Raw genomic sequence first — 11208 nt, 5'->3', positions numbered from 1 at the left:
AGAATGAGGTACCCTTCCTGGTAAGCCTGCTAGATTCCTTTACAACAGGGACACCTCTGTGGTTAGTGATCCTACTGAAGTGACAAGATGTAGGCCTTACACCCAAGACAGCCAAGCTCTTGAAGAAATTGGCTCACTGACTCCATTCAATCCTTCAACAAGTATTTATTGAGCACCCAGTAAGTGTCAGGAGTTGTGCTGAGAGCTAGGATTCAGGGATGGAAACAAAGAAACAACAACAAAATTCCCTCTCTGCCCTCGAGTAGCTCTCAGTCTAAAAAATGATACAGTATAGAATTAAGGTTTAGGCACAAAATTCTGATTCACTATGCTTTAGTAAAATAATATCACTGGGCTTCAGTTTCCTAATCTGTAATATGTTCATGACAATATGACCTACTTGAGAGTTACTCTGAGAATTGAGTTAATAATTTCAAAGTACATGGGCAGTGTTGAGCGCACAGTGCTTAAAAATATCTTAGAGATTTTTCTCCAGTAGAATGACAGCCTGATTGTTTATTCACTTATGAATGAATGAACAGAATACTTGAGTCCCACAGATATAAAATTTCACAGGAAAAATCCAAGGCACATGTTCCAGTCTGTTGTTACTTCTATAATGAAATATCTAAGACTAAGCCATTTATCAAGAATAAAAATTTATTTTTATTCTTGATAAAAATTTATTTTTATTCTTGATGAAAGTCCAATATTGGAAGTCCAATATAAGGGCACTAGGCACCAGCCACGGTAGCTCACACCTGTAATCTCAGCACTTTAGGATGTCCAGGCGGGAGGATCTCTTGAGGCCAGGAGTTCAAGACCAGCCTGGGCAACATAGTGAGATCTTATCTCTACAAAAAAATCTAAAAAAATATTAGCCAGGCATGATGGTGCACACACATAGTCCCAAGGTTGAGGACTGAAACCTGGGAAACACTGGGAAGTGCTCTGGAGAACAAAGTTGAGGTTCCAGTTTTAAAGAAAAAAGGACTAATCAGGAGAGGGGTGACTACGAAATTTGCTTGTTAGGAATTCTCACTGGTTTACAGAAATAATATTGATTAGTTATTGGTTGTACATTGTTAAACTGTAGGGAATGAGTTATGATGTCCAGTGTACAGCATTGTTAGGTTAATTTATAGCCATTGGTGGCAACACACAGTCTAGAGACCATACGGCAGGCAGCTTTGAAACGATTACTTAGCTTAAGGGGATGGGGGACTGGAACTTGACTGCTGTCACATTTCAGTGCCTCTCTGGGCCTGATAATTTAAAGGGGGCTCCCATTCCTCAGATAGAAAGTTTATTTTCTTTCTCATCACTTTTAAACTCTCAATCTTACTCTTTTTTTTGTTTGTTTGTTTTTGTTTTTTTTTGTTTTTTTTTTTGAGACAGAGTCTCGCTCTGTCACCCAGGCTGGAGTTCAGTGGCGCAATCTCGGCTCACTGCAAGCTCCGCCTCCCGGGTTCACGCCATTCTCCTGCCTCAGCCTCTCCGAGTAGCTGGGACTACAGGCGCCCGCCACCACGCCCGGCTAATTTTTTATATTTTTTAGTAGAGACGGGGTTTCACCGTGGTCTCGATCTCCTGACCTCGTGATCCGCCCGCCTCGGCCTCCCAAAGTGCTGGGATTACAAGCGTGAGCCACCGCGCCCGGCCTCAATCTTACTCTTGAACTCTCTAGTTATCAAAGGGGCTGCTGTGGTTTGAATGTTTTTGTTCCCTCCAAAATTCATGTTGAAATGTAATCCCCAATGTAGCAGTATTAAGAGGCATGGCCTTAAGGAGGTGATTGAGTCATAGGGGCTCCACTCTCATGAATAGGATCAGATGCCCTTACAAAAGGGCTTGCCAAACGGAGTTCACCCCTTTTCACCTTTTCTATCCCTTCTGTCATGTGCGGACAGAGGGCTCCTTTCCTCAGAAGAATGCAGCAGTGAGGCACCATCTTGGAAGTGGAGACCAGGCTCTCATCAGGCACCCAACGCAGCAGCACCCCGACTTTTTTTTTTAGACACAGAGTCTCACTATGTCACCCAGGATGGAGTGCAGTGATCATGGCTTACTGCAGCCTCGAACTCCTGGGCTCAAGCAGTACTCCCACCTCAGCCTCCCAAGTAGCTGGGACTATATACATTAATTTTACCTCAGTTTCTTTTTTTAGGTCAACAGTGAGTAGGTCTGAGAGTGAGGATAGAAGCTTAGATGGAGTGCAGTGATCATGGCTTACTGCAGCCTCGAACTCCTGGGCTCAAGCAGTACTCCCACCTCAGCCTCCCAAGTAGCTGGGACTATATACATTAATTTTACCTCAGTTTCTTTTTTTATGTCAACAGTGAGTAGGCCTGAGAGTGAGGATAGAAGCTTAGAGCCAACATGTCAAATACCTGGGTTGCAATTGCTCTTGAGAACTTTCTACAGTTCTGGAGTGGCTCCCTTTGTCTCCTGATCCAGAGGCTGAGATCTTTTATTATTTTTTTTTAATTTTTATTAAGAGACATAGTTTCTTTGTGTCACCTAGGCTAGAGAGCAATGGCGCAATCCTAGTTCACTGCAAGCTGAGATCCTTTATAGCAGGCCTGACCTCATGCCTCTGTCAGCTTAGAAACTAATCTTTCTACCCAGTAGCAGCTTCCTTCTAGAAACTAGATCCTTTTTAGCCTTGATGAACCCCTTGTTGTTAAAATGCACTATTCAAGCACAGGCGAATTTGCTAAACTTGCCTGCTGCTCATAGCATTTCATCTCCTTTGTGAGTAATCAGACATCAGCGCTCAGTGTCACGTGTCAGTGTCAGCGTGTCAGTGGCACGACCATAGATGTTTACCCATATTGTCATCATCATGTGGAAATAGAGACGTTTCAGCTTTCAAAGGTTGAAGTCATCTGTCTGATGCCACACAGTAATAAATCTGTGTATTTAATCTATGTTTCCAATGCCAGAGCTAATACTGTTCACCTCACACTAACCTGCTTTCAGAAAAATAATAGTGGATGTCAGGTAAGTTTATAGTTTGAGTGCCTTTTGGGAGGCCTCCTTGGAAATCCAAATATTTCTCCCCTTGGAAATCCAAATATTCAGGGAAATAGTGCCTGAAATCCCACTCTTCCAGTTCAATTCCTTTGGCCTGGCATTTAAGGCCCCCATTACCCCCGATCTAATCTCTCATTCTTACTGTTCGAAGATCCCTTCTATCTAGCTCTCTTTATTGTCAAACTGATGTGTCTGCTTCCCCCCATCACCTCACTCTGTTAGACTTTCCTGCCTCTCTCCAAGTTCATGACCTTGTCTCTACCTGGCAAACTAATAATTGCCAGCTGTAAATGCTTAACAGCTATTTGCTAGAAAAATTAATTTCTTTGCACTCAGCATTGCTCTAGGAATCTTCTTTTAAAATGCAAACGTAATACACACATCAAGATAAGCAGCACGCACTCCATACTGTTTACAGCGACTGGGATGGGAGAAGGTTTTATCTTTTACATATTGCCCCCCTCCTTTTTCTGCAAATAAAGAATAATAATTACTTTCATAATAATGGTACCTTTTAAAAATTCTTGGGAAGCTAATGCATTAAAGTGCTAACACTAAGATCTGAGGATGAATGAGCTTGCTGATGGGCTTCCTAGTTTAGAATGGGAGAAGGCGCGTTGCACACTTTTGGAGAAGGATCTGGGGAAACGTGAGGGGAGTGTGGGGCTGTAGGAGATATACTTCCTACATTTTACAATTAAGAGAGTGGAGAATAGGGAAATTGATGGAGGGGGTAATGGGTGGCGTTTTTGGAAAGCTTGTTAGCCGGAAATGGGTGTTGGGGAGTGACTTTAAAAAGCTGGAATATGACAACGACAACGAAACTTTATAGTGAGCTTGTTGTTTTTATAGGGTCTTTCATTCACTCAAATTATCTAATTAAAGCTTCACAGTGATTCTCTTAGGTTATTTCTCATCTTACAGATGTGGAAGCTGAGGAGAAGGAAGTGTAAGGTCACGCCGCTGGTAGAGTGGGGGGCCAAATCCAGATCTCTTGGCTCTGGAAGCTGTAAATCAAACACAAGAAGGAAAAAGTCAAAGGTGGTCTGGAAGGCACAGAAAAGAGAAGCGTCCGGATACTTTGTTCAGTCTAAACCATTGATTCGGGGAGAGGGAAGCAGTGTGTGGCAAGTCGGAGGTGCGAGGAGGACGAAGACTGGGTTTGAGTTGGGGAGCCCCTGGCTGCTGAGCCCCTTCACTGCGGTCTCCTTTGCTTGCGCTGCGGAGCTCAGGAAACGCGGCGTGTTTTGGCCCCGCGCGGCCGCCGTAGAGTCCCCGTTGCCTTGGCTCCCGAATTCTGATGGGGACGCACTGAAGAGCTGAGGTGAAGGGTGAAAAGCGTCCTTCGAGGTCCGGGTCCGGCTTGCGGGGCCAGCGAACTGGAGAGGCGCCATGGGCTGGAGTAAGCCCCCCTCCACCTTCCGTCCTCGATCGTTCCCCTTGTGGAAGTCGTCCCGGGTCTCGTGGGATCCTCGCCGCCCGCTCCAGCCCTGCGCTGCGGGTTCCCCAGCGCCTGGGCGGACCCCAGCCCTACCCGACCCTCCGCCCCGCAGCCCCGGGCTGCACCAGGTCCTCTGCAGACTGGCCGGACAGCCTGGCCTTTTCCAGCTCAGGTTCCTAATCTGTAAAATGGGCGGGGCCGTAGGAAGGGGAGGAAGAGGCAGAAAGGCACTGGACTCCAGGAAAGGGGTCGGGGAAGGTGCAGGGGTTTTGGCGCCAGACACACCGGGTTCCGGCCTAGTGGCTCCTTACTGGCTGTGAACGTGGGCCAGTCACTGTCTCCAAGCCGCAATCTTCGGACTCATTCCCGAAGGCAGTGTAGCCTAGTGGTGGAGGGTCCCGACTCTGGAGCCAGGGTTGAAGTCCTCCCTCTTCCTGTGACTTTGAGCGAGTCACTTCACCCCTTGGGCCTCAGCTTCTTCAGCTCCAAAATAAAGGCAATCAGAGTACTGTTTTAGACACAGTAAGTGTTATAAACGTGTTTTTGTTTGTTTTTTTTTGTTTGTTTGTTTGAGACAGAGTCTTGCTCTGTCGCCCAGGCTGGAGTGCAGCGGCGCGATCTCGGCTCACTGCGGCCTCCGCCTCCCGGGTTCAAGCAATTCTGCCTCAGCCTCCTGAGTAGCTGGGATTACAAGCATGCGCCACCACGCCAGGCTAATTTTTGTATTCTTAGTAGAGACGGGGTTTCGCCATGTTGGCCAGGCTGGTCTCAAGCTCCTGACCTCAGCTGATTCGCCCGCCTCGGCCTCCCAAAGTGCTGGGATTACAGGCGTGAGCCACTGTGCCTGGCCGTAAACGTGTTTCTTTAAAAATATACTAACAAACTGCAAGGTGATGCGGTAAGTTATTTATACTGTATGAACCATTTTGATATCGACAACGTTTCTGAGCTCCCCATATGGCAGTTTTGTACAGCTCTACCTAATTGATCACTTATCATTGTAAAAATGTCATAATTAACTTTTTTTAAATCAAGAGACTGCTCCAGATGATGGGCTTTCTGCCCTGGAAGACCTGACAGCCTGCAAGTGGGAGAAGTGGGGGTCGAGGGAGAGTGATTTGTAAATGTTGAAACTCCTTTCCTAAATCAGCTACTGATATTTCTTCCTCTCTTCTCAGGGCAGTTTCCCCATCCCCTGGTCTCACCCTAGTTGGTCTTCTTCTTCTTCTTTCTCTTCCTCTTCCTCTTCCTCCTCCTCCTCCTCCTCTTCTTCTTCTTCTTCTCCTTCTCCTCTTCCTCCTCCTCCTCCTCCTCTTCTTCGCTTTTTTGTGTCGTGAGTTTTCCTTTGCCCTCTTTCTCTGAGTCGTGCCCACTTTCATTTGTTAAATCATTAACTTGTCAGGCTTGCATCGGAGTGTCTACCTTGAATCAGGTATTGAATGCAGGATACAGTGAGGAAGGAGGCAGATGTGGGCCTACCCTCCTAGGGAGGGAGAAGACAAACCCAAGTAGAGTGGTTACAGCCAGGAGAGAGAGGGGTGCCTGTGCCCTGAGGGTGTGGGCAGGGGACCTAACCCCAAGGTGGGTGGAGGCTTCTCTGAGGAAGCAGTGCTGTCTGGAAAGGAAACAGGAAAGCACAGTGAATTGCCCAGAGGTGAGAAAGAGCAGGGCTTCCTGGTGGCTAATTGTCACTGACAGGAACTGGTGTGAGACAGAAAGAAGGAGTGGAGAGCAAAGAGATAAGGAAGGCCTGACAGGTAGGCAGGGATCCGCTCATACAGGTTTTGTACTTAGGATTTAGAAATTTATCAAAAGAGCCACAGGGAAACCAAAAGGTTTTGTTCACGGGCATGACTTGGCCCTGTAGGAGTTCGAGTGGGAGATAGTAGGCTGAACTGAGGTCATGGCAGCAGGACAGATGACAAGCACTCCTCCAATGAGTAGCTCTGATGTGCCAGGCTTGGTTAACATGCTTTACCTGCATTCTCCTGTTTGATCTTCCCAGCAGCCTTTTAAGCCAGGAAAGGATTACTGACATCTCCATTTCTTAGGTGAGGCAGGGAGAGTAAATCACACAGTAACTATCAGGGCTGGGAACAGAACCCACGAAGATTTCCTCTGGGTCCTGCATTACACCGCACTGCCTCCCACAGGACTGAGGCGAAGTGGACAGATTTTAAAGATGTGGGTGGAGAAAGTGGTCCTCTTTTGCTGTGCCACAAACCCTTTTTACATGTTCCCTCTCCCCTGTGCTTCCCAATAAATGGCCTTCTGCCTCTTGCTAACATCTCCTGACTGCTCGTGTGTGCCCTTTTTTCCGCTGCCTTTCCTGTACTTTTCAAAAAAAGATGCAGGGATGTCATTAGTACAGGTTTTAGAGAAACCCTGCTCGAGAGTTCATCTAGTGTACCTGTTCATTTTAGAGATGAGGAGGGGAACATTGATCCAGCCAATGTCACATCCCGTCAGTCAGGACAGACGTCAAACCTAGGATACGAGCTTCCTGGCTTTCGCTGCTCTTTCCACAATTCTCAGCTTCCTACAACTAAAGGAGAAATTTGGGCTCCTGAGAAAGGATGATAATAATAGCTCACTCACACTCATTGAGCTGCTTATTGCCTTCTAGTCAGTGTTCTGAAAGTTTCTGTGTGTGTGTACTCATTGAATTCTCACAAAAATCTTCTGAGGTAGACACTAGTATCATCATCTCCATTTTGCAGATGAGGAATCTGGAGCACAAAGAGGTTAAGCAGCGTGCCCAGTGCCACACAGTAAGTGGTATATCTGGGATGGTAAGCAGAGCCCGCACTCTTGTGTATGTTTGCTACATTGTCTCTTAGGAGTAGGAGACAGTTTAGTGAGAAAAAGAGAGGTCATGGTGCAAATTCTCATGTAAAGTTGAAGAGACCACTATTTTTGGTGTTCATGTCCACTCAGGAGGACCAATATCGAGCCTGGGGACGGTGGCGAGAGGAAAACGAATTAGTTCCTCTCTGTGCATTTAATCTGGTGTGTATTGTGATTTAGAGAAGATCTAGTGTCTTTATTTTTAAATTTTATACTATTGAATGTATTTTGTATTACTGTGACACATTTGTCATCTATAGATCTTCTTTGGTGAAATGCCTTCAGATATTTTGCCCATTTTATACATTGATTTGTTTTCTTATCATTGAGTTTTAAGAGTCTTCTGTATATTCTGGATATAGGTCATCAGATATATGATTTGCAAATATTTTCTCCCCATCTATGGCTTATATTTTCCTTCTCTTAATTATTTTGAAAGAGAAGTTTTAAATTTTGAGGTTTAATTTATTATTTTATAGATCTTGCTTTTGGTGTCATATCCAAGAAATCTTTGCTAAGTTTACACAGATTTTTCTTTTTTTCCTAGAAATTTTGTAATTTTTGGTTTTACACTATTCCATCATTCATTTGACTCAATTTTTGTATATGATGTGAGATGTAGATTAAATTGTTGTTGTGTGTGTGTGTTTTTTTTTTAATATGGAAATCCAGTAGTACCAGCCCCACTTGTTGAGGACTATGCTCTCTCCATTGAATTGAACCTTTGGATAAACCAGTGGCATGTATATGTGTGTTCTCGACTTTCTTTTCTGATTCATTGATTTATTTGTCTTCCTCTGTGCCAATTTCACACTCTCTTGATTACTGGAGCTTTGTAATAAGTAGTCTTGAAATCCAGTAGTATTTTTCCTCTAAATTTTTTAATCTTTTAAAGTTTTATTCAGATCCTTTACATTTCTATATGAATTTCAGTAGTATCTTGTCAATTTGTACAAAAATAAGTCTGCCGGGATTTTGACCTGGATTGTGTTAAATCTGTAGCTCGATTTGGGGAGAATGAGTGTCTTAACAATATTGAATCTTCTGACCCAAAAACAAGGGATATATCTCCATTTATTTAGATCTTACAAAATGTCTACAATATTTTTGAAGTTTTCAGTGGGCAGACTTTGCACATATTTTTCTGATTTTTCTCTAAGTACTTCATATTTTTTATGCCATTATAAGTGGTTAGTGTATGGAAGTATACTTGATTTTTTCATATAGATCTTATATTCTGCAATCTTTTCAAACTTTCTTATTCAAGTAGCTTTTTATGTGATTCCATTTGATATTCTCTGTAGACAGTCATATCATCTGCAAATAGACATAATTCTACTTCTCTACCACCTGGATGCCTTTTTTTTCCTTGCCTATTGCTAGAACCTTCAGTATAATGTTGAAGTGGTGAGAACAGATTTCCTGGCCTTTTTTTCTGATTCTTACAGGAAAAGTCTTTCTCCGCTTGATATAATGTTGATTATTGGTGCTTCGTGGATGCTCCTTATCAAGTTGAGTTCCTTTTTATTTCTGGTTTTCCGAGTTGTTGTCTTTTTAAAATCGGGAATGGATGGTGGATTTTGTCAACTGCTGTTTTGCATCTACTGACGTTATCACTTTGTTAGTTTATTAATATTGTATGTTACTTGGATTTCTGAGCATTATATCAACCTTGTATACATTGGATAACCTCCCCCTTAGTTATAATGTGTAATCTTTTTATTATATTGTTGGATTTGATTTGCTAAATTTTTTGCTTAGGATTTTTACATATGTGTTCATGAGGTACATGGATCTGTAGTTTTCTTTCCTTGTAATGCATTTGATTGGTTTTAACTCTGACCTTATAGAATATAATGGGAAGTATTATTTCCTCTTCAATTTTCTACAAGAGTTTGTGTATATGGGGTGTTATTTCCCCTTAAGTTTTTGGTAGAATTAATCAAAGGAGACATCTGTGCCATAGTTTTATTTGTGGAAAGAAAGGTTTTTAACTACATATCCAGTAGATATATGGCTGTTCAGCTCATCTATATATTCTTGACTGAGCTTTTGTAATTTGTGTCTTTTAAGGGATTCACCTGTTTAATTGTCGTTCTTGAATTTATTGGCATAAAGTTACTTTTTTATTATTTTAATATCTGTAGAATACATATGATGTCACCTCTCTCACTCCTAATATTGGCAGTTTGTGTCTTCTCTCTTTTTTGCTGATAAGTCTGACTGAAAGTTTACCAATTTTATTTTCTTAAAGAGCCAGCTTTAATTTTTATTAATTTTTCTCTATTTTTTTCTGCTTTTCATTTCACTGATTTCTGTTATAATCTTCATTATTTACTTTCTTCTGCTTATGTTGGGTTTAATTTGTTCTTTTTCTAGATCCTTAAAGTGGAAGCCAATATTTGAGACCTTTCTTTATTCCTACTATAAGTATTTAATGCTATAAATTTACCTCTAAGTAATGTGTTAGCTGTATCCTGCAAACTTTGATATGTTGCTTTTCTGTGTAATTTTTTTTTTTTTTTTTTTGAGACCGAGTCTTGCTCTGTCGCCCAGGCTAGAGTGCAGTGGCGCGATCTCGGATCACTGCAAGCTCCGCCTGCCGGGTTCACGCCATTCTCCTGCCTCAGCCTCCTTGTAATTTTTAATTCTGTTCAAAATACTTTCTAATTTTCCTTTTTATTTCCTTATGCCCAAGTTTAAAAAGTTACTTTTGTATGTTTTGCACAGATTTTTAGGCTAGAGGGTAAACCCTGTTTTATTACTCTATTATGTCCAGAACCTTATGTCACTGCTAATCTTATGATGAAGTACCAGTCCTAGCCCTCAGCTTTCTCCGTCCTCTGGTTTCAGGAAATGAAAACCTCTTCATAGTGCTCCCAGTCCAGTCCTCTGGTTTCACACTTCCTCTCTCAGCCTTTCCTGATCAGTTGTGTTTAGCAGCAGCCTTTTACAATACAATGTAATTGTCCTTTAAGTTACAGTTTCTCTCACGTTTCTCTAACACCTGACACGTTACACTTACTAGTACATTCGCTTCCACTTGTATCCTATCTCTGTTCAACACCAGGGCAAGTCTTTACAATTGCATAACTGCCTTGGGCCAGGCACTATCTATGTTCTGCCTACCAGGAATAACGATGTCCTTGCCACACTGGCAACATGTAATCTGACTCCAAAATCCTATCTTAGCTAGCATCTGCTTTCATGCACCACTTCTGGTATCAACTCTTCCAGGTTAGGCTCCTCAGGAAGCTGATATCTAGGTGGGAATTAGCATTCAGGAGGTTTATTAGGGAGCATTGTTGGGGTGGGTAGGAAAGAAATCAAAATTGAGCAGAGGGGGAAGTTGGGCTGTGATGTGTCTAACAAAGGCCTTAGGAAACCAACCAGGAGATCTAAACTTGGAATGAAACCTTCTGACTTGCCCCAAGTTGGGGTGAAGAACTGGGCCTTTATAGCTCCTACATCAACCAGTCATTGAATGTGGGCTTTCCCGGGAAAGGAAAGGGCGTGACCTTGGTTGAACAATCTCTTCGGCTGAGACAGCTCATGAAGAAGGTGGGCAGCTGAGGGCTGTCTGTCAACAGAGCCCCCAGCAGCTAGAGGAATTAATCCTTCAGTTTTGAAGAGGGACCTGAGAAGTACATCATGTCATCCACGATGGCCTAAGGTGCCCTTTCCTGGTTTATCTAACAAACATCTACTCACATTTCAAAATTCAGCTCAGGGCTGGGGACGGTGGCTCATGCCTGTAATCCCAGCCTTTTGGGAGGCTGAGGCAGGTGGAACATGAGGTCAAGAGATCGAGACCATCCTGGCTAACACGGTGAAACCCCATCTCTACTAAAAATACAAAAAAAAAAATTAGCCAGGCGTGGTAG

General features: G+C 43.1%; 1 protein-coding gene across 4 annotated transcripts in view; it reads left to right on the top strand.

Annotated features, from left to right (window-relative positions):
• The first annotated feature begins 4326 nt into the window (after positions 1-4326).
• Positions 4327-11208, top strand: part of DNAAF11 (dynein axonemal assembly factor 11) — a 103382-nt gene continuing 96500 nt past the window's right edge. For 2 of the 4 annotated variants that reach the window (XM_058444417.1, XM_058444419.1), the window contains exon 1: positions 4359-4438. In XM_058444417.1, the coding sequence (XP_058300400.1) occupies positions 4429-4438 (10 nt within the window). In that variant the 5' untranslated portion in view covers positions 4359-4428. Of the gene's footprint in view, positions 4439-11208 lie in introns of all 4 variants that reach the window. The other 2 variants (XM_058444416.1, XM_058444418.1) reach the window with 2 other exon arrangements.

The sequence above is a fragment of the Hylobates moloch genome, unplaced genomic scaffold (assembly GCF_009828535.3).
Source record: "Hylobates moloch isolate HMO894 unplaced genomic scaffold, HMol_V3 SCAFFOLD_9, whole genome shotgun sequence".
Lineage (NCBI taxonomy): Eukaryota > Metazoa > Chordata > Mammalia > Primates > Hylobatidae > Hylobates > Hylobates moloch.
Note: the sequence above shows the minus strand (reverse complement) of the source record. Positions and strands in the feature narration are given on the sequence as shown.